The sequence below is a fragment of the Emydura macquarii genome, unplaced genomic scaffold (assembly GCF_026122565.2).
Source record: "Emydura macquarii macquarii isolate MOO-44397 ecotype Brisbane River unplaced genomic scaffold, CSIRO-AGI_Emac_v2 contig_1119, whole genome shotgun sequence".
NCBI classification, from domain to species: Eukaryota; Metazoa; Chordata; order Testudines; family Chelidae; genus Emydura; species Emydura macquarii.
In genome coordinates, this window is record NW_027131256.1 from 2329187 (window position 1) to 2353192 (window position 24006).

Consider the following 24006-nt stretch of genomic DNA (forward strand, 5'->3'; position numbering starts at 1 on the left):
ACAGGGAAGGGGCTTGGGAGGCTGTGTGCGCTGAAGTAGCCCTGCCCCACCAGCCCTGCCATCATTTGAAAGGAGGAAGCGCAGTACACAAGGGGGGAAGTCCTGAGATCCGGTTGACTAGAATAGCTCCTGAAACAGCAGGAACCCTCATGCCAGAACTGCCCCCAGTTCTGCAAGGAGTCCAGCAGTCTCCAGGGGCAACCCTGAGAGGAAGTTACTGACTCAGCTGCCCAGCCATAAGGACTCCAACAATGCTACTACTCAGGCACCCCTGAAATAAGGCTGTGCCTTGGAATTTTCCCTCCCCCCCTTTTTGTCGACCCCATGAGTGGCTTCTTTTGTGTTGACCTGAACTTTTGCATTTCACTCAACTGGAAAGAAAGTAAGCAGGCCCACAGGGTGGAGCCATGACTAGGATTAAGAGGCTGTGGCCTGTAGTAGGCCAACCCCATGGTGAAAACTGGGCATGGTGAGGGGCCCCAGTCCAGCTATGGAGGTGCCCCAGAGAGATTCTTTACAATGTCATTTCAAGAATACTGCTTTTGATATTTCTGTAATAGTACAGTGTTTCTTTCCTGTCCAGATTATATGTTGAATTGTCCAGTGGCAAGAGGGCTAGCCTAAGTGGTGGGAAACCTGGGTTGAATTCTCTAGTCCATCATTGACTTCCTATGTGACCTTGGGCAAGTCACTTAGTTTTCCTGTGGCTCCATTTCCCATCTGTAAAATTAGGATAATAGTATTTCCCTACCTCACAGTGGCGTTGTGAGGATAAATACATTAAAGATGACAAGGTTTTCAGATACTACAGTATAAGTACCTGAGATAAATTGATATATTCTGCCTACCTACAATCTCTCTTTGAGTGGTTGCAGATGGGTATTCCACTCGGGTATGTTGGCACCTAGCACACCAAGAGCCAGAGATTTTTTTCTGCATCAGTATCTGTGAAGAGTGGTGCTCATGCTCTATACCTCCTTGTAACCCCACCTGAGACTATATAAGGCTGGCACCTCCCCAACCCTTCTCAGTTCCTTCTTACCACCTGCAGCCTGAGTCAGAGTTCCCCATGTTGCTTTTCTCCTCATGGTTTTTCTACTGTGTCTGAGTTCCATCCACCTGGGAATCTCCCAACGAGCCCCTGTGTATCCCAATCCCCCCAATACCCAGACCCCCCACCAAGCTGCCTGCACCCAGATTGCCCCACACAGAGCCCTTTCACCCAACACCTGGATCCCCCCTCACACTAAGCCCCTCCATACTTGGCTCCTGCCAGGCTGACCCACTTGCCCCACACCTGAATCCAAGAGGCAAGGCTGGGCGTGTGTGCAAGACTCTGTCCCTCTCGATTGCTATGGAGCCATATAGATCTGCTAATATGCCTAGTGAGGAATCTATTTGTCAAAAAACATTTCTTGAATCTTTTTTGTTGTCTGTAATGGTACAGACATACTTACTGACAGGTATTTTTGAAATAAATTACCAAAATAATTGAAAATGGTGTGATTATAATGTGTTATTTTGACAAATAAAATAGGCAGAATTTTGCAGAATTTTAAAATGTTGTGAGCAGTATTTTTAATTTTTTGGTACAGAGTTCCCTCAAGAGTAAAAAGTGTTTTAGTGGCAATTACATCAGCCCGAATAACTGCGGAAATACAAGCGCTTATGGAAAGCCCTCCCTGTACAATATTCCCTAGGGATAGGTGACTCTTAGGTCCCATCCCACATTCCTGCCTAAGGTAATCACCAATTTTCATTTGAACCAAATGATCCATTTACCAGTTTTCCTCCTGAAACAACAATTTAGGCTACACACTCTGAATGTCCTTACAGCATTATCAATCTATCTGCATAGGACCAAGCCATTTAGAGTCTTCCCAAGATTTCATTCATTTTACAAGGGCCAAGTTATTTTGACCCAGAGTCTTTCCAAATGGGTGTCTGACTGCATCAAGACTTATTACCATCTAACTAGCTTAGATCTCTTAGCGTAGATTCGAACCACTCCACAAGGGCTCAGACAGCTTCTGCAGCTTCCTTGAGAAACATACCCATCTCAGAGATATGCAAAGCAACTATTTGGGTTTCAGTCCATACATTCCCTAATGGAGCATCTAGATCTGACGCTTCTTCTGTTCTGCAATCTTTGTTTCAGTGGACTCTGAACACCCACTTCCTTATATGATGTCACTGCCTGTGAGTCACCAAGAGTGGATTATTTATGGGAAAGCACTTGAAGAAGAAGAAACAGTTACTTACTTTACAGTAACTATGATTCTTTGACATGTGTTGTCCATAGATATGTTGTGACCTGCCCCATGAAGTCCCTATAACATCTGGATTCTGTATTGGCAAAGTAATTGAGTGGCAGTTGGGGTTCCCCTGCTCTTTTTGCTTTCAGCATAGGGCACAAGGACACTCAGGACGTAAGTATAACCCAACAGAAACTGCTGGGCAGAATATTCCAATCTGGAGCTCATGGAACATGTGTGCATTGTCAGCATATCACCAACCCCAACCTAGTCTGTGCTCACGCTCACTGCTGCCAGTTTCCCCTTTTGGCCTCCTCAATAACCCCACAGAAGCTTTCTCTGTCTAATAACATCTCTTAGTGGGGCTGGTTTATTAACAGAAAGTTGAAAATGAAAACAAAACTCCCTTTGAGCAGCCCCTCAGGGTCCCAAATAATGTCCAGCACCACAAGACAAAGTTAATATCCTGAACTTTGGTATTGTGTGCCACTCCTCAGGCTCTTATTCAGTCCCAGTCTCTTGATTCGCTTCTGTCCTCTTCTTGGGATGCTTCTTGAGCAACCTTCCTTGAGTTTTCCCCTGCTGTTTATCAAGCAGCCATTCCCGGGGCTTTTCCACCTGGAGTCTTTCCCTGCTCCGTCTCAAACAGCAACTTGCAAGCCTTGCTATCTGAAGTCCTTCTTTTCTCCCCGGAGATGATCCAAGACCTCCACTTCTGGGCAGACCTCTGATTGCCTTGTGACTCTGTTCTGCTCCTGAAGCCTCTCTTATCTATACTGCAGAGGCCTGATATAGTCACATGACCCACCTATCACATGACAATCTTTATTTTCTCCACCTGGGGAGGCAAGTTAAGTGGGACTGGGCCCATCTCTTTGGAAAGAGGCCAGCACACTGTGACATGTACCACGAGTGGAAGATATGTGGACAGTCTCTCAAGAAGAACCACATTTACTGTGAGTACATAATTGTTTCTTTCTCCAAGAGCTTCTATCATGGCAAAAATTAGATACTCCAGTGCTGGAAACGACCCGTTCTTGAACAAAGACCAAGTACAATGATACAAATGAGCTAGCAGGTTTGGAAAAAATGGCTTACAAAAAAACTCAGCAAACATCAACAATTTCAGTAGAATGGTCAATTTTTATTTTGATATCACCATGTAACTAAATAGAACCACTGTTTATTATAAGCTTGTGCTGTTACAATTATCGAGCCCATCTTTTTGTGATTAGTGATCTTTATCTCCTACACTCGCTCTGAGGGCTTCTTTCATCTTTTTCTCCACTATCTACTATTTTCATTTGAACATTTTATTTGCTTTATGTTCTTTCTGTTATTTGAAATTATTTTAACACAAAGAAACTGCTTTGCTTTTCCTCTAGATTCTATTTCCTGATGGCACAGTGATCAGGAGTCCCGATTCTGGCCCTGTTCTACCAGCATCACCTGCAGTTAGTACACCATCATCCATTGTCGAGAGCAGCCTACAGATCCAATCATTGCCAAAAGCAGAGGCTTCTCCTGAGATCAGCACTAAAAAAGGTAGCATTTTCAGTGTTAATCTCTAAGTGTTTCAGCTGGAATTATGGCATTTTAGCAAGATCACACCCAGCAGAGAAAGTTTTTCTGCAGCCTGAAAGTTCTGTCATTGTCAAGAATATGCTATTTTACCTGCACTTAAGTGTTATAATAATTCTCAAGTTTGTCACCTTCATAAACATTTTCTCCTCTTTCTCTCCAGTCATTTCTTTTTCTCCTAATGTGGAAGAAAACACACAAATAAAAACATATATATGAGTTCACCAGTAGCAGAGTGACCCAATACAAAGTATATTAAAGTAAATCTTCATACCTTTGGTAATACCAAATCCTGGAGCCCTTATTTGCCTTTTACTCAGTTTTTACTCTGTTCTTATTCAGGGACACTCCTATTGAAGTCAACGGGTGTTTGTCTAAGTAAGGGCTTAGTAACAACTGAGTAAGGACCTCCGAATACAGCTCAAAATAATTACCCATAATCATAACATTAACTTATACTTTACTAGGGTCTTATCTGAGAGTACATGAATAGAAATTGTTGACAGAGGTCACCAGCAGTAAAAGCCTGTAGAAAATCAACTTTGTTTTCATCCTGCAGAGACAGAGAAAGCAAGTGAGACCACATTTCAGGATTTCTTGACCTCAGTTGGGCTTCCAGCCACACTTTACACGTTTCAGCAAGCTGTGGTTTTTATTTTGTAATGTCCTGTTTTGATACTCCAGGAAAGTTTATAATTTACTGACACATCATTTGAACCCCTGTGCTACATATTACACCAACCTAGACCAATAGGTGTTTGTTTCTGTTCTTACAGGAAAGGGTGGACACAAGGGAAGCACTGTACCAGCCAAGTCTGAGTTGTCTGAATCTGCTGTTCAGGACTCCCTGCCTACTGTGCTACAACCTGACAACCAGTCAGGCACCTGGATAACAACCACTCCATCAGGCATTCAAGTGGGCACTAAAGGAGTAAACAGAATGGATCTGAAGCCACTGTTAACTTATCAGGCAACCGACCCAGTTAATGGAATGGTACTGCTATTCTAATATCATGGTTCTATGCTATTGAGTTTAAAGATCTGACTGATAGCATAAATGTTACACATGGCATAGGATTTGTTCTTTGGATATGTTTCCTTAGATCTCTAATATTATACTGTTAAAAATACACAGGTATTAGATTCAGAAAAACTGTGAACTTTCAGACTACTGAGCTGTACAAAATTGTGTTGGCTTAGCTTTGTCAAATGTGAAATATCTTAGTATCTTATCTTATCTATCTAATATATTATTGATACAGCTGTCACAGTGGTAGCAGAGAGCCAGTGGAAACCAGTATTCTTTTACCCTTCCAGGTTATGATGATGCGAGAAGACAAGGTGGTAATGGTTCAGAAGATGGATGATACCAAGATAGTGGATCATGCTGATGGTACTAGAATCACCACATTTTATCAAGATTATGAGGAACCTTTTGTATCTGAGGATAATGAAGAAATAGGTAAAATCAAAAATGGAGCATTTCCCTCTCCTTTACCTTGTAAAACAGGAATCTTTCAACATAAACAATAGATTTTCTGACCAAAGGTTTCTATGTATGGCCTACACAATGAATCTGATACCTCAGTTGGTCTAGAATGGGCTTCTTTGGACCTTCTTTCTTCAGTACTTGTCATAATGGACTTCATTGTGGCAAAAGAGAGGTAACAAACAGGTCTTTCCTCCATCCATCCATCCATCCATCCAGGTACCACATCCGTCACTGTGGTAGTAGCCGCATACCTCCCATTATTTTTTTAAAAATCCCTCTCTTTCTTCACTGTTACCAAAAAGCAGACTGAATATGTTTGATTTTTAAATTACTGAATCTGTGAGAATGAGGGTACTATTGTGGGAAAGCCTAGGTGCAAAGAGATGGGGTTTACATTTGTCTCTGAATGCAGTGAGGCTAATGGTTATTCATATTCCTTCTGGCTGTGTGTCCTTTTGCTCCATTTGCTCTCAGGGTCAAGTGCCAACCCCCACTGGCTGACAGTAACATTGTTCTAGTGGAATGTAGTGGGAGGTTCTGGTCACAAAGGGAGACATGGTTACTCAGGTAGACGAGACTATGTAGGACTTTGAAAATCAGGACAGTGATCTTGAACTGGATTCTATATTCAAAGGGAACCAGTCCAGAGAACAGCATGTCAGGATGATGTGTTTCCTGTGACCTGTGTTGTTGAGCAGGTAGGCTGATGCATTCTGAACAAACTAGATATTCCTTACAGCATGGGGCTTCCTTCCCAGATATAAAGAACTTCAATAGTATAGCTTAAATGTTGCAAATGCATGAATTACTGTGGCTAGGTCTTCATTTGATAGGACTATGCATAATCTTCTGGCAAGCCGTAAATGGTAGTGAGGTTTTTTGCCATTGTAGCTACTTGGATGTCCAATACAGTGCAGAATCTAAAAGAATCCTAAGCCTGAAGATCGCGTTGAGAACATAAGAGCAGTTGCCTTTAATTAAAGGAATTTTTATAGAGAAGAGTTCATCAAGGTGCCTCGTGAAAGAGCTAAAGGTCCAGCCCTGTGAGAGATAAGGAAACTGAGACATAGATTTTCCTACAGTTCATGTCCTCCTGTCTGGTGTGGCTAACCTGTGTTCATTCCTAGGTGAATCCCCACAAACCATCAGAAGGAAAGTAAAATGTATACGAGTGGAGAATCCTGACTTTGCTACCATTATAACAAACTGTGAAGACAGCACCTGTTGTACTATCTTTGGAGATGGAACATCTGTTATAGCAAAGCCACAGGGAACATATCAGGTGAGCATTTGTCTAAGATTATAACAGTGTAATGTATGTGTTTATGTGTTCTGAACTCCCTCCTCATCCCTGCCTTTGTCTCCTCTTACCCTAGCTATCATAACTCCCTTCTCTATGGCCTTTCCACATTCTATCCAAATTCCAACTGTGGAGAATGTGGCCACTCTACCTCTAGTCAAACTTCACAACTCCGTAGATTCCCATTTACTTCGGATGCCATTTCAAAATTGTTCTCATATCCAAAATATTAATGTTTAAAATATTGCACAGACTAACGTCAGCCTACATCATAGGCTTAGTTTTTCCGTTTCCCTCTCCACTCCCTCCAAACAGGATACTTAAATATTAAAGGTCTGGATTGGATTTTTCTTCCTGAATTCAAAGGTTGTTAATTTTCATACTACTTCTAAACTCAGCCAATCAACCATTGACAGCTGAACCTCCTCTCCTCTTGTTACTGCAGGTACTACCCTCCGGTAACGGCTGCCTTTTCATTGATGATGATTGTTCAGCAGTTTATTCCCATGAGATTTTCAATAAAAGTCAGCTTCTCTGCAACCGTGAGGAGAAACAAGCAGGGAGATACGTTTTGAAACACACCTCCAATGTTATCTGTGAGGTGCTGGATCCTGAAGGAAACCTTTTTAAGGTAAAATATAAAGTATGAAGTGAAAGTTTGTGTTTTGTGTTTGAGTAGTTTTACCCACTTTGTAAATGGAGAGCCTTGTAGCCCTATAGTATTAATACTATGGGCAGCTTGGACAACCAATTGTCACAGTAGGTGGGCACTGCATATGGTACCTCAGAATAGAGTGGACTACCGTCTGGAAGTGACTTTTGGGGCAAGAAGTGTCACATAGAATAAGACCGTTTAGTGGTGCTGGAACAATGTATATAGTAGGGGTCCTGAGAGCCATTGAACCAAACTGCAAACCCTGTATACAATGGAAATTACTTCAAGCCAGGGGGTGCAGCAGCACCCCTGGTTCCAGCACCTATGAACCCTTGGTCTGCAGCTGCATCAGATCTGTAAAGTCACATTGATTAATGCGACTTGTTGCACTATTCTAGGCAAAGGAAGTAGCTACAAGAGTTGGGGTCTGAAGAGGGGAAAGGATACTGAGCATTTTCTTACAAAACCCCACCAAAATATTTTAACTTAAACTCAGTAAAGCAAAACTAGATGTAAACGGTGTAATTCAATCTCTAGAGTCATACTGCTTTGTGTTGTGATCCTTTCTGATCTTCCAGACTAGGTGGATTTGAGCTAGGTTAGTACATGGATGCAAGTCCATGCAGCAGCATCTAAGGGGTAGGAAGTCATGTTGGCTACTAAGCAGGAGGTATTTTTTTTCTGACTTGGTTTAGTGCTCCCAGTGTGGTGCTAAGTGGTGGTGTGTGTCCACATGTGACCTCTTTCTTGCAATATCTTATCTATAGTTAGGTTTGCAACCAGCTTTTATTTTTCCGGTTTCCTGTGCTAGCTTAACACAGCCCTGTGAAAGGGAACACTCACTGCCAGTGCCACATAGGGCTCAGGCAGGGATGTGGTGGGTTGTCTTCCTCCCAGGTATTCTATTTCATTACTACAGCTCTGCCCTGCAGTGGTCTGTCCTTTCCGTGGTGCAGCCCTCCAGTCAGATCACACTTTCAAGTACATATAAAGAGTCTGATAATGGGGAAGTCTTTAGAATTCAGCAAGGGATTCAGGACTTTCCCCTTGGGTCTGGGTCTTGTGGTCCAAACCTCATAATTTCAGGATCTCCCTCCAACTAGGCTCCCCATCATTGTCCCTCTTTAGGGGTTGGTAGTGGAGCCCAGGTGTGGTTTAAATTACTCCAGCTTCACACAGGCAGAGACAGGTATAGAATCCAGTTCTGAGAGCATCATCAACTGCCTTAACCAGGAGACCTTCTCTCTTCTTGCAATCTGCTGCCTCATTCACAACATATCTTCAAATTTCTACGACAAATGATGTAGCGTTTCTACAGGTGACAACCTCCTTCATTCTGCACAATCCTGATTCACCCCAGAGTAGGTCCATTCTGTGCACTGAATGAGACAGAGGTCATGTGGAAAATATAATATACGGTCATATAATTAAAGACTGTGTCATAATGTATATGCAAAAGGGAGCGAAGGGCAAATCAAGATTGCATTAGCAACCTTAATTCTGGCGTTTCCTGACTTCGGAATGCATGACTTTACAACCTTAATAATGTACTTTTAATGTAGTTTTGTGTGTTTGATTTCCTATGTTTTTAAAAAAACAAACTGAAAAAACAGAAATTCTATTATGTGGCATCATATTGATATGCACATAGAAATTAAAATGTTGGACAATATTTCTTACTTAATTACCTGACACTCGTGTATATTTTAATTATTTAATAATTTAATAAGAAATTCTAATCATTATTATCATGGGCTTATCGGGAACTACATTTTGCAAAGTAGATGCCTAAATTATTCTCACTATATATTTCCATGAAAGTGAAAATAAATAATTGCATGAGTATATCAGTACCTGTGTAAGTATGCAGCTAGCTGGTTTGACTCACAAATGTATACCTTGTATGTAGGTACACATTTGTACATGCAACTGCATACAGTAAAGGTGGAACTTAAACACCTTTCTTTGTAAATAGGGCCATAAATGTCTATGTTAAAATCCCTGAGTATTAGTTATGCATTGGCACTTAGGGTTAGGATTCCTGAAATGGAGCACTTAGCCGAAAACATTTATTTTGTCTATCTCTGACACTCATACTCCCATTACCATGAACATTTAGCTGCCCAGCATGAAACAATTGTGCTAGCTCACATCTGGACTTAGTAGCATATTCCTGTTTTTAAAAGATTACATAGCCCAAATGATTGTATGTATTTCCCATCATAGGTCATGGCTGATGGCAGCACATCTGTGTTCATTCCCAGCATTGATTCTGCTGGTGAGGAAGATGGGAGCTTAGCAACTATACCTACAGAAGTTCATACACCTGTCACATATGGTGAACATGCCCCCAGGTAAACTGAACATACCACACAGGGATTGGTACTTGGCCTTACACTATTTAACATCTTTATCCATGACCTGCAAGAAAACATAAAATAATTACTGGTAAAGTTTACAGATGACATAAAATTGGAGAGTGGTAAATTATGAAGAGGACAGGCCACTGATTCAGAGCGATCTAAATCATTTGGTAAACTAGGCACACGCCAACAATATGTGTTTAATACAATTATATGCAAATGAACATATCTAGGAACAAAGAATGTAAGCCATATTTACAAGATTGGGAAGTCTATCCTGGGAAGCCGTGACTCTGAAAAAGTTTTGGGACTCGTGGTAGATAATCAGCTGAACATGTGTTCCTAGCATGATGCTGTGGCCAAAAGAGCTAATGCAATCATGGGATGCATAAACAGGAATCTCGAGTAGGAGTAAAGAGATTATTTTACCTTTGTATTTGGCACTGGTGCAACTCCTGCTGGAATACTGTGTCCAGTTCTGGTATCCAGAATTCAAGAAGAATATTGATAAATTGGAGAGGGTTCAGAGAAGAGCCATGAGAATGATTAAAGGATTAGAAACCATGCCTTATAGTGATAGACTGAAGGAGCCCAATCTATTAACAAAGGGAAGGTTAAGGGGTGACTTTATTACAGTCTGTAAGTACCTACATGGGAAACAAATATTTAATAATGGGCTCTTCAATCTAGCAGAGAAAAGTATAACCAAAGTCTAGAAATTGATGCTAAACAAATTCTAAAGCTAGGAAATAAGGATTACATTTTTAATGGTGAGAGGGATTAATCAAAAGAACTTACCAAAGGTCATAGTGGATGCTCCATCACTGAAAATTGTTAAATCAAGATTGAATGTTGTTCTAAATGTTATGCTCTAGGAATTATTTTGGGGACATTCTATGGCCTGTACTACACAGGATGATACTTGATGATCACAATGGTCTCTTCTGGCCTTAGAGTCTATGAATCTATAGACTCCTGTGTTCTGTATTTAGTGGTCCTTGTTTAGTTATTTGATGCCACCATCTTGAATTTCCACTTTCTCCTTATGCCATTACAATGTTCTTTCCTTAACAATCACGTGTGATTCTAATGTAATCTGGAACTAATCAGACTTGTGCGGCTGTTGCATAGGTTCTTCATTGTGTATGCTGATGGTTCAGGGACTGAACTCCTTCGGAACAGTGACATAGAAGAATACCTTGCTTTGGCATATGGCGATCCAGCTACTGCAGTCTTGCAGGAGCCCGTACAAGAATGTCCAGGTAAGGATATTTCATTTTCTTTTTGCCAACCCAATTTAGAAATAATTAAAATAGTTAGGGCAGAACACTCAAAATTCTTTTTTATGTAGGAAAATGGAAAGTGCTGTTCCCCACTGTGCTCATCCTCCAGATTTGTCTCTTGTTAGTTTAATCATCCAACTGTATCTATGCGTGGAGAAAAATGACCGTTGCAAATTTGCTCTTTGCTATATGAGGAACCCCCTGTATACATTTGGTGTTAAGGACATTGAATGACATGACTGGGACAGGGATTATTAATAGCATATGGGGCCTTCTACCTGTAGGTCCAAGGTAGTCACTGAAAGTGCCTATTTTCTGAAGGCTATAGAGTGGCTTTTGTGAAATGAATAACCAGGACACAGTGCCAGTCCTAGTGAACAAGCTATGGGAAATGTCTGAAGGGGGCAGACCTTCACTAAAGAAATAACATATAAACAAGCCAGATAGGGAAATATATATAGTACCCCCTTGATGTGGAGAATAAAATGACAAAATGACTGCTTTAAGCAGTAAAATAACGGTACAGTTCTCCCAATGGCTAATCTAGGGAGGAACAGCCATCCCACTACTCACCCTATCAGGTTTTACACAATTTGAAGTGTTGCTTCCACCAAAAATAAGTAGTTCCTCAGTAGCTAAATTGAATAACATCAATAAAACTGCCACTGGCATGGGAAAGAGGAAGAGGGAAAGAGAAAGGGGAACACATCAAAAGAACCAGATGGGTAGAAGTGGGAAGTTCAGGAGGGGAGACAAGATATGTTCCATGAAATTGCCAGATGAGGAAGTCGGCCTGCTGGTCACCCTCAGCATTCTCTCTGCGGTTAGCAAGCCCCTGGGCGTCCACCTAGAATGATGGCTACCATTAGCTATGGGGAGCCTGATGCTGGCCTCTATAGGTTCAGATAAGAATCCAGATTTTAGGAGGCTTCTTCAGACTTCAAACTCTTAGGGCCTTCCCACCACTAGCTTTGCTATTTTTGCTATATTGGCAGTGGGACTTTGCTGTTCTTATATGCTTATGAAAGATTGTATCATTGTGTCAAAACTTCTGAGTGATGTAAATTTCTAATGTAGTGTATGAGGCAGCAAATGTAGGGCTAAGTGGATTTTTGGTCTGGTAGGAGAGGAAAACTTTAAGAATGATCTGAAAACTGCATCACTGTTGAAGATGTGATAATTAAGACACCTGTAAGTTTTTTGGGTTTTTTTGTAAAGCTAGAATTCATCAGAGAGTAACAATTACAAGTAATTAATGACTTCTCTAACGGTAGCCAAACTGTGTCTGAAAGTGAAATGTAAAATAGGATAAAATGCAGCTCACAACAATCCTTACGTTGAATATGGAAGTGCAGCTTGAGGAAGTAAGAGTTCCGTATGCAGCTCAAGATGGTGCAATGCTGATTCTGTAGTTTTTTTATGGTCTGCATCTCCTTACTCAAAATGAGATCATTTACACTACACTCCATAATATGCAAATCAGATGTAGCCCTGAGACTCCTGGCAAGCTGCAAATGCAGTTTTAGACTTGGCAAAGTTTGAGTGATCCTAATCCAATATTATCTATCTAGATTGCAGTCGCATTGTGATCCAGTATTGTCTCTTTTGTCAATATTGTCCATCAGTATCACATTCTTGCATTCATTTTCACAGCCCTGTAATAATATGCTTTATATTTATGTAAGTCTTTTCATATGAAGATTTCAAAACCCTCCATCAAATTCTTCATCCATTTTGGATGCATAATTACTTTTATTGAAATGTTTTTGACCCAGGTGTTCTAAGTATTACTGTTCTCCGTCCATTGACGGAAACTTGTCCCTGGATAATGAAGAGAGAATCATCCAATATTGTTCCTCCAAACCTCCAGTCCCGGAACTGGGATACATTTCCTCCACTTGAGGTACAAATCTTTCAAAATTCTTTTTTCTTCCTGTTTTGCTATTAGGCATTGATATTTCTCTATTATTAACTATTATATTTATTATTTGCACATATCACTTGTAGATTGGGTTCATATATTTATAAGGCCATAAGAGACCATTGTGATCATGTGATCTAACCTCTTGCATAACACAGGAACTCACTTTATGTACTTCTATTTGACAATTTCCAAGCACTTCATGTACTTGAGTTAATTAAACCTCACATTTATATGCAGTAGGTAAATATATTATTCCCAATTGATAGATGGAAAACTGACCCATAAAGGAGTTAGTGAGTTGATATAGGTCACCCAGTGAGTCCAGCCCAGAGCCAGAAACAGAACTCTGATCTCATCAATCCCATGTTTTAGCCATCCATCCTGTCTCTTTAAAACAATCCAGAAGGCATCCTCATCAGAAAATACTGATTAGATTAGATTAAATTAGGCTAACATTTGATAAGATTAGGATGGGTTAATGTAATAAGCATGCAACACACAGAAGTTCACTGTCCACTGACTTCACTGGTTACAGTTATAATTAGATTAGGGTAAATCAGATTTGGATTCAAACTTTGCACCTGCTCCCATCTTTGTAAACCAAAACTTTGAAATCCAAACACCGCTGACCTTGAGGGAGGTCAGTATTTGGATCCGAACTTTGGGGTTTGGGTCATGTTTCTACATTTCAGCATAATCATAACAACTTGAGAGCCTGCCATGTGAACTTGGTCATAACTATAAATCCTGGGCTAAGAAACACCCTAGCCTGAAATTCAGTCTCTGACTTTATTTAGCCAAGTTGCAATCCTTGCTTTTTGAGCAGGATGCATTATCATGTAAGTATATCTACAACCTTGCTTTCTGACTTATTGAGAACTTCCATGTCAGTCTAATAAATAATGTCATGCTCTGTTTGCTTGTTGTTGATTGTGTTCAGAGGAAGATTCCAGGTCCACCATTTGGCACACATATTTGGAAGGGTCTGTGCATAGGATCCAAAGAGCTGACTGGCTCTCCAGCACCTGTACTAAAATGCCCTAATGTGCTACAAATCCGTCAACTGATCCAGTACGAGCCAGTCAGTGATGAGCTGAGACACAAGCTGCAGCTGTCCCTCAAGGTAATGCAGTCATAGTTCATTCTCTCAGTAAACAGAAATTTGCTGGCAAATCAAGTAGTGTGTATTTCTCACACACCCCTGAGACAACAGCTGTCAGTTACCTGGAATCCTATAATCCCTGCACAAATATATAAATTTACATACATATAAATATAAAAGATATTAACCCCAGACAGGGTATGGTGCTGACTTGCCTAGTTTATTTCACAGTAAAACTAAAGTGCCTTATTTTCACTATTTCTTTTCCTCAGTTTAGCTCACTCATTAGTCACTCCAATGTAAAAACAAATTTTTTAGCAGTGAAGAGAAAGCTGTGTCAGGGCTGAGCCACATGGACACAAATTGTTTTATGGGAAAAGTTTTGTGCCTGTGCTGTACTTTTTCTGGGAATAAACATAAGACCCCAGTCTTTCTAGCTGTCATTCAGACAATACTTTCTACTAGAAAAAAATCACTTAACGGAAACCACATAAAATTCTTTTTTTAAAAAATCTTCCCTCTATTATTAATAACAACATATATTGTCATTGAAACAATGCTGAAAATCAAATAGTTGTTTAGACTATTTCATAACTTTTCACATTTCACTCAGCTTCAGCAGCAGAACTAGACTGGCCTGTTTCACTTTCATTTATACTGACTTTCTAGCTGCACAGAGTGTTGTCATTTTTATTCACAATATCAAAGAGGAATGCGTGAATGCCAAGACAAATGTTTTTAATTGGAATTTTTAAAAATTCTATTCATATTTGGGGTTTTTTTATTCTTTAATTTGTTTTCCATTTATAAATGTTAAATTTCGGACCAAGGATATGTACACAGTGCAGCCCCTTTAACAAATAAAACAAATCCTACACCAGCTCTCTTCTTACCCCAGATGTACGGGCTGACCTCCCCTCTTTGTTAATGAGACTCTTGAGTGCCTGTTGGTGGGGAGATAGACCCCACAGAATAAATTGAATAACTTTAGAGAAGTTTACATTTCATGTGATCAATTTTTATTTCAGACATGAAATAACAGTATCTTTTGTCACAGATCTGGTTGAGCTTCCCCCTGGTCACTCACCAGACTGCTTTGAGGCGATTAAAAAATACTGAATCCCAAGTGGTCTCAGTTTGCTGGTGCTGAGCACAGTTTAGGCACTGTCCCTGACTCTGAGCCTTTCCAGTGTCTGATGCCTCTTGGCAGTGGGGGCCCGATAGCATTTGTTTCAGGGCTTAGGTGCTATTTCCCCCCAACCTTCTGCAGCAGTTTTTGCATGTTCTGCGGAAGTCCAACGGAAGGCGTAAACTTCAGCTTTACAGTTTACCTCTTCAGGGGCATGCAGTAGTGAAAGTCAGCAGACATACAGATGGACTTTGCACAGGATTCTAAAACACCATATTCTTTACTTAGTAGCTCAAGAAATACATAGAACTCCTCACTACTCTGGGTTTGGGGTAGAGTCTTCTGAGGTATCTGGGATTCTTCTGCAGCTCGTGGTTTCTCTTCAGAATCATGGCAACTTCTGTAGGTCAGCTAACTTTCCTTGGCCTTGGCTGGTCCTGCAGTTGAATTGCACCCCCCTGCTAAGAAAGACTCTCCATCTCTTCCACTCTCTCAAAGCTTCCTGCAACTGTCTCAGTGAGACTCTTGAGTTTATATCAAAAACAACAAGAGTCCTGTAGCACTTTAAAGACTAACATATTTCATTTCTGCAGGCATAAGCTTTCATGGGCTGCAACCCACTTCGTCAGCCCACAAAAGCTTATAGCTGCAGAAATTAAATGTGTTAGTCTTTGAAGTGCTACAGGACTCTCGTTGTTTTTGCTTTGTACAGACTAACACGGCTACCCCTCTGGAACTTGAGTTTATATGTCCCCCTACCATCATTTGGTTCCTTTGTTCCGCTCCTGCTATGGATTTTCCACTTCCACTCCTTTCAGAGGACTTGGAGGGACTAGCTTCTCCTAGCCTCAGCCAACCTACTGTCCCAAGGTGTTTCAACCTAAACAGGCATCCATTTAAGGTTTAACGACTGTTGTCCATGGTCTGGCACAGACATCAGTAAATGGCGGATTCCACAAACACACAGAGCCATTCCATGATTCAACAATTTCATAACATCAGCCAGAATTTATAAGTTTTACATAGACTGATTCCCCAAATCATCACACCTCTATATACTATGAACTGAGCTAATATAGTTTGCAGTCCCATAAACACATGCAGTTTACGTAATAGGTGCCCTTAACAGTTAATCGAAGGTTATCTGAAATGCAGACCAAGGGTCAAAGGTGACTATGGAGTTCTGAAATGCAAGTTATCAGCCATTCTTATGAGTGAGGGGTGGCCCATCTATAGATGTACCTGAGAGGTCCACCCTGCACCTTTAGTCTCCATCGGTTGTGTCACAGTTACTGGGCTAACTGTACCTCTGACACCTCCTAGGTTCTCCAAGTGCACCTCCTCTCCATCTCAGGTCTCTAGCCATCACCTGTCTCAGGGAGGAATCACACAATTCTCCCACTGACAAGTGACAACGTCCCCTCCTCCCCATGAGAAGCACTTTTTACCACTAATTCTTTGCGAGACGTCACAGATAGAACAGAACTGCATTTGTGGAGTAGAGCAGAGAACATGATCCTAAGTACAAGTGCAAAGACAATATTTCTCTTTAGACATTTGTCTCAGTAGATCCCCACCATCAGTCATGAGAAGGTAAATTAAAACTACTTATGTTCGAAGAAAAGTTATTTTGATATAGAAGAATTTTTAAGCTACAGACTCACTTGGTCAGAACCCAGCCAAGAGCTAGAGGAGAGGGCATAGGCTTTCCCTTCTCCTTCCCATTTCTTTGGAATTCAAAGAGGTATAGAAGAATGGAAAGGAAATGGAATGGTTGCAGGCCATACCTGTTCATGTATCCTTGTATGTAGCTTGCCATCTGGATAGGGATGTGAGCATAGTCCTATGTATGGTCCCCACTTTTCCGTCTAACTGAACTTGTAAGCATAAAGACTCCTCTGACATACAGAGTTTCAATATAGTTTCTTGACCCTGATAGTGTAAATCTTCAGAGGCAATATACACTCCATATACTGGTAAGTAAACTCTCCTCCATATAAGCGTCTATTATGTTAACTTCTGTAAAACACACAGTTGCATCTCCCACATCCATTATTCACTGTTTCACTAGGAATACATAGACTACATCCTGAAACAGGAAGATGAGATGCAAGAGATGATCATTAAAGAACCAAGAACAGAGGAAGAGAAGGGTAATGCTGCTGACCTCCTCAAACTGGTTATGGTGAGAGAACTTCATTTTGAATTGTTCCTTTTCAATACCAATGATTGAAACTCAGGGTCTATTTACACCAGGTACAATATGGCATTGTCACTTCTGTCAGCAACCGTGCCAGATGCCTGCCATGCCTCTCCAATACGTAATGTCCATTTACAAAATAACAAACAAAATGTTAGGATGTAATATAGCAGAACACCATCTCTACTAAGCAGAGCTTTCTGTTTAAAGGCTGACTCTTCTAAGTGCTCTTAAAATCCACATGCTTATTCAGATTCTCTTGAAATTTTCTGAACTTTACAGGGGTACTGGATAGTGTTAGTTGTCCGCATTTGATGTCATTTGAGCAAGGGATTCCTGAGAAGAGCTGGGCAAAAATTTTCAGATGAAAAATGGAGTGTTGGATGAGCCAAAACTATTTGTGAATTCGACATGAATTCGCCGAATACTTTTGGCCAGAACACAAAAATTTGGATCTAGATTAACAAAACAGCAGCATAGCTGCTGTTTGTGTAATGGTGCCTGTTATATTTCTGGACCCAACAGTAGACTGACCAGACATCCCTGATTTCCAGGGACAGTCCCTGATTTAGGTGCTCTGTCCCCAGCAATAACCTGTCCCCAGAAATGTCCCCGCTTGGCTGTCACCACAAAGTGATTTAGAAATGCGGCAACATTGTAATAAATAAATGTGACACAAATAATAGAAGGTAACCTCTGCACTACACTTGATTTTACTCGTATTGAAATCTTAGATATGTGAATATGGCATAAATATTGTATATAATTAGCTTCCTCGATTATACCTGGTCTATGTCTCTACATGTTGCTGTAACTGGCTACAAGACTGTCACATGCTAAGGTCAGTTTGACTGCTCTGTCACAGCTTCCCAAACATAGTCTCTGCTTTCGGTGCCAAGTTCCTGCTACAGAAATAGCCACACTAAAGATTACATTCATAAAAGAGGTAGACGTTACAACAGGCATTCACAAAACCAAAATGGAATTGACACAGACATATCCCCAAACTGCCACAGAATACAATTACAACTAGGTAAAACTCCTCACACTGCCAAATACATCTCAACTCCCAGAAAGTATCATAGTGTGGTGCTCCAGTCACGTGTCTCCCCCCATTGCCCTGGAGGAGCTTACATTATATGCAGGCACTGTGGCTTCAACTGGTGCAGATGTGGCAGTGGGGCACACAGGGAATTGGTTGACGCAGAGGGACTACTCCAGAGTAACTGCTCCCTCCAGACTCTGCTCTGAGCCTGCTTATCTCAGAATCCTGGGAGAAAGGCGGGGGTGTTATTTATTATGGGGCAAAGGAGCTAGTTGCTTCCCCCAAGCTTGGTTTGCCCCTCCCCCCCAAGACTTTGGAAGATATCATATAATAATAATAGATGCTGACACATAATAATAGATGCTGACACAATTGTGCCCCCACTGTCCAGTTTTTCTAAAATGCTGCCCCTGGGGAAAGGCACAAGAGATGGAAAAGACCTGTTAGTTCCGATCAAAACTAGGGCTCAAGGCGTCACATTTTTGCCGCAGCCAATGGGACTTCACTAAATGAAAGCAGGCCCTCATCGCCTGAAAGAATAAAACCTGGAACTAGTCAGTGTAATAAAGACGTGACGTACCTCCGTCCAGATGTGGTAATGATCATCGTTCTGCATCCAGGACGCCAGGAGCAGAGATCCTCAAGGAGCGGCAGAGGAGTGCTCTTGCCACCGAAAGGCGCGTAAAGGCAGAGCGCTGCAATATGCACGTGCGTGTGCACAGCTACTCAAGCAGAACTGGCCCTCTTATTAGAAACAATTACTGAAATAAACAATTGAGACTTCCAGTAGAATCCAACGTAAGTGGAGTGTCTCAGGCAAAAATAGCCTTATCTGGCCCCAACCTGAACATACAAATGTAGAATAATGGGTGGGTGGGGTGGGAGGGACTTGTGCTGTAATTTAATGCATAAATGGCAGAATGTGATTAGAGTCCTACAATGCTTTTCTATTTTTTAAATAATCTACGCTGGAGAGTCGTGCTGGAAAACGTGCGGAGGTGCCTCGGAAGGTCCCACAGTACACGGCAAATGAAGGGAGTGCCACTGCCTGGTTTTCAGTATGAATGTGCGGTGCCGTTGAAAGGTCAAATGGGGCAACCAACACATACGTGCCCCTTTGTCCCTGCAAAGCCGCCCTGTCTAGTGGAGACAGCCCGTAGCGCAAGTGCAGTCTTAGCACTTCTAATTCTCTGTACACTGCAAGTTCATTTACAAATTCTGAAGCAAAGTATTCTGAGGAATTAACTCATCACACATGAAATCAGATGAATTCATTCTCCATTAGTGACTCTCTGGTGTGTACACATTTCATCTGGTACTCTCTTGCTCATATTGCCAAGGGCCCTAGAGGTCCCATACTTGTTTTCATGTGGCCATGCCTACTACATATCCCCCATTTTTTGGCTCCCATTGCTCTGTACTTGAGAGATATTTTGTTTCCTGGGTCACATTTCCAGGCATCCTGAAGGCCCCCACCCCATGTTCAGCTTCAGTTTGACAGGTGACAACAGAACACTTGTTTGGGGATAACGCTCTCAAATCATAGGTGCTGTTGTGCAAGGACTTGTTTGTTATAAAACCATAATTATTCTATCTTCATTGCAGTCTTTCCCTAATGTGGAGAAATCATCCGAAGATCTCAACACAAGAGGTAGGAGCAATTAAAGCTCTATATTTTAAATGCTCCAGTGATTTTTAAACAGGGAACCCATTGGTGAAGTGATCCTTTTTAGTGGTCTGTCTCTTCTGTTTTTTTAGCCCTTTTTTTATTTCTTTACTTTATAGAATTAATTTTGCAAAACTTACAGAGATCTACAATTGGCAACCATTGTGGCAACAAAAGTAGCATTCCTATGTACTGTCACTCAAGTGATTTACTGTATATACTCAAGAATTGTACTAAATAGTTTTAGTGATAATCACCACAGGTCTATAAAAAATGGACCTTAAACCAAAATGATCAAGTCAGGATGTCTAAATTTAGGCACTGAAGTCCATACATAGGCATCTAAATAAGTGGCCTGATTTTCACAGGTGATGAGCCCTTACAACTCCCGGTAACTTCAGTAATTCAATACCTCTAAAAATCAGTTGAGCTATTTAGTTGCCTAAATTTAGGCACCTACATTTATAAACTTTTTTGGCCTTCATTTATGGAGTCCTGACACATTTGCCAACTGACACAACCCGACTTATTTAATTAGTATTATAAAAATATGAACATTCCCGCCAAGATTTTTAAAGATAGGTGCCTAAATTAGGCTTGTACTTCCATATTTACGCACCTAAAAGAAAAGTCTGATTTTCAAAGGTGCAACTTCATTAACTTTAGTGGGAGTTACTGTGGGTACTTAGGTTCCTAATCCCATTTTTAGGCACCACTGTGATCCACAAAACACCTGTTCGGTTGTAGGCGTCTGTGTTTCTGCCTTTGGACATGTGCACAGCTGCCTCACTTTAGGGGGCTGGTGTCTAACTCCCACCTAAGCCCCAAAGCAATTCACAAAGCATGAGAAGATAGAGGTTCAGCTCCTAAACTGCACGCAGGGCCCAATCTGGTAAGCATGCTCAGCAGCTGCCTAATTCCACAAACTATCCAGAGAAGGAGGAACTCCTTTAACCTACTGGCGAGGGTACTCACCTGAGATATGAGAGACCCCCAGCTCAAGTACCCCCTCCACCTGATGAAGAGAGAAGATTTGGACAGGCCACTTGTCAGACGAGTGCCCTAACCATGGTTGTGATCCAATTAATATTTAATTATGCAATTATTTAATGAAAGTGGAACAACTTCAATAGGAGCGATTGAGGGCGACCCACATCAGACTATTCCATAGCCTCGTGGTGAGAGCACTCACCTGAGAGGTGGCAGAGCCCTGTTCAAATCCTTTCTCTCATCAGGAGAGGAGAGGACCTGAACCTGGGGTCTCCCACATCCTGGGTGAATAGCCTAACCCCTGCACTAAAAGTTATAAGGGAGGACATCCTTCCCCTGCAGTTGTTTGGCGTTCGGCAGCCTTGGAGCATTCCTACAAGATCAGGCCCGAACATGATTTAAGCAGCCGAACACCTGTCTTCTCCTATCTTCACAAGGAAAGAGCAGCACCTCCCTGGGCACTGAACTCTGAGAGATTTGCTATTCCTTTGATGATGCCAGCTTTTAGAGTGCTAATTATTCAGCCAGTTCAAGATGGCAGAGGTTAGTCTTGTTAACTGGACAATACGTTTCATGATCTTTCATATTTTTGAAGCTTAATCTGGGACTGCAGCAAGTAATGGTTTCCATTCGGCATGATTTCTAGGCAAAAAATGGAACTAAGTTTATAAAAAAAGCATCACTAATACAAGGCAAAAATAACGTAACAGAGAACTGGAGTTCAAAAATATTGACAAAGCAGAAAAGTGAGTTAAACTTAAAAATGTAGGAAAAAAACTAAAAACACCAAACTTTGTTTGAATCTAGCCCTATGTGACTTAGGAATTATTTCATTGTACATTTCAAAGAATCCTGGATTCAACTAAATACTGGATTTAGGGACCTAAAGAGGATGTAAAGCACCTATGTTTCATCCTCTTTAAGTACCTAAATCCAGTATTTTAGGTGCCACTGATATTCACAGAGCCGCCACTCAGCTGCTGCCTAATCCCCATAGGTGCTTACATTTGCACCAGTGGGTATGCACAAACCCACCTAAGTCCTGGCAACACCCCACAAATAACAAGCTGCTCAGTGCCCTCATCCACACCTAAACACTGGTGGGATTCTCAAACGAGGCAGGGAAATGCCTGTCTTTCCTGTGGGGCCCAATCTATAGTTGTGCTCAGAGCACACCTAACCTGCCCAAAGGGCAACTGGAGGCAGCAGATCAGGAATTTGGGAGGGGAAGGTATTGTTCCTTTATGTTCCATTATGCCTAATAGCCCAGTGGTTAGAGCACTCACCTGAGATGTGGGAGATCCATATTTGAATTCCCACCTTCCGGGGGGCTTTTGAAGGGGGCTTGAACCTTAGTCTCCTACACCTCAGGTAAGAGTGGGGCCCTAAGCACCAGGCTAATGGCTATTCTGGGGCCTCTGACTCTTCCCCCCATGAGAAAGCTGACCTGACTTAGGCACCTAATGCCAGGAGAGGGTTCACAGCTGACAATCCCAGGCAGAGACAGGTGCCTGTCTCCAGCCTGTCAGTCAAGCACCTAAGGCCTAGATCAGTGGGAGTTCAGTGCCTTTGTGAATCTGGGCATAAACGTTGCTCCTGTCCTTGGCATTTCACTCCTCACTTGATTAGGTGGCTCCCTGCTCAGCTTCCCGGCTTCTGAGAATTCCTTGTTTAGCTGTCCAATTCTCCCCATAAAATGCAGGGGTGCCTGTGGTCACTGGGCAGTAGGGTGCCTAGCAGTTAGTGTTGTAAGGCCTGTCCCTTTGTCAATCTAGCCCTTGGAGACTTTGGAAAACAAACAGGTCAATGACTTCTTTAAAATTCTAATCTCCAAAACAGATGGTCAAAAATCCTCTGAATTTTACATTAAAAAGTTTCCTTTGGATCCAAAGTGCAAATGTAAAACTTAAACTAGATAGTATATTTATAGAACAACACTTCACTAAAAAACAAAAATCTGAGCACAGTCTTAACTTTGGAAAGATTAGTTTTTCTCCAAAATACATACGGAAACAATAGTTCCTTCCATAAGAATTTTGATTATGGCAGTTTTATAGCAACAATTAAATATAATTTGCTTGGAAACTAAAGATCCCTTGGGAGTTGGAGTATTGCTAAGCAATCAGACCCTAGCTGAACGTCATCAACTTTGCTGTTCACAGATATTTGATTTCTTTACAGTTTCTTTAAGGAACATAAAAGCATTTAAAGTGATACACAGTAGAAATATACATTTATTCTGTAACTGTAATCTCCACCTCCAGAAAGATGAATTTCCTAACTGCTGATACTCTAAACTTGAACCTGAAATGAGGAAATCCATCTGAGCTCTTTCTGCTTCTTACATGATAACCAGTGATAAAGATCCTGTATTCAGGCCTGGCTGACAGTTTTGCTGATGATGCCTGAGGCAGAAAAGAATCCAGCTCAATCTTATATTGGCTATGCAGAAGAAACTGTGTTTGTGTGAGTAAAAGTAAGGCGATCTGACTCACAGGAACCAAATATGTTTAAACAGCATCTTTTAATTGGGTGACATGATGCATTAAAGAAATATGTGCTGCTTTTAACTATTCTTAACTAATGAACATTTTGCAGTGGATAGTACTGAATTTACATTAGTAGTTAAATTACCTCCCCTTATCTTGCAGCTCAGGTAGCTGAGTTATATGAGCAGGCTGTGAATTCTCAGTTCCAAAGTCCACCAGGGAAGACAGTATCAAAGCACACTGAAGACTACTGGCACAGTTTCAGGTAGGACAATCCAGTAAGACTTGCTTTTAACATAAATCATACAAAGGATGGTGAGAAGCAGAAATGAGAGACTGTGTGTATTAGTGGTTAGCACATGGGAGTGGAAAGGAGGAGTTCACAGCACTGTCTAACTTTCCCTATGACCACTTTGCCTCTCTGTCTCAGTTTCCCCTTCTGTAAAATGGGGCTAATAACGCTTGCCTCTCTCACAAAGGTACTATGAAGATTTTTAGATGAACAATGCTATAAAAGTGCAAAATGTAATTA

At 41.3% G+C, this 24006-nt stretch overlaps 1 protein-coding gene across 1 annotated transcript in view; it reads left to right on the plus strand.

Moving 5' to 3' along the window:
- Positions 1–24006, plus strand: part of SPAG17 (sperm associated antigen 17) — a 156131-nt gene that overhangs the window by 118884 nt on the left and 13241 nt on the right. Inside the window, exons 27-38 of the mRNA XM_067545964.1 lie at positions 3641–3800; positions 4613–4830; positions 5154–5298; positions 6456–6610; positions 7074–7259; positions 9510–9637; positions 10778–10908; positions 12705–12832; positions 13794–13976; positions 17156–17269; positions 19935–19980; positions 23637–23739. Coding sequence (XP_067402065.1) covers positions 3641–3800; positions 4613–4830; positions 5154–5298; positions 6456–6610; positions 7074–7259; positions 9510–9637; positions 10778–10908; positions 12705–12832; positions 13794–13976; positions 17156–17269; positions 19935–19980; positions 23637–23739 — 1697 coding nt within the window. The remainder of the gene's footprint in view (positions 1–3640; positions 3801–4612; positions 4831–5153; positions 5299–6455; positions 6611–7073; positions 7260–9509; positions 9638–10777; positions 10909–12704; positions 12833–13793; positions 13977–17155; positions 17270–19934; positions 19981–23636; positions 23740–24006) is intronic.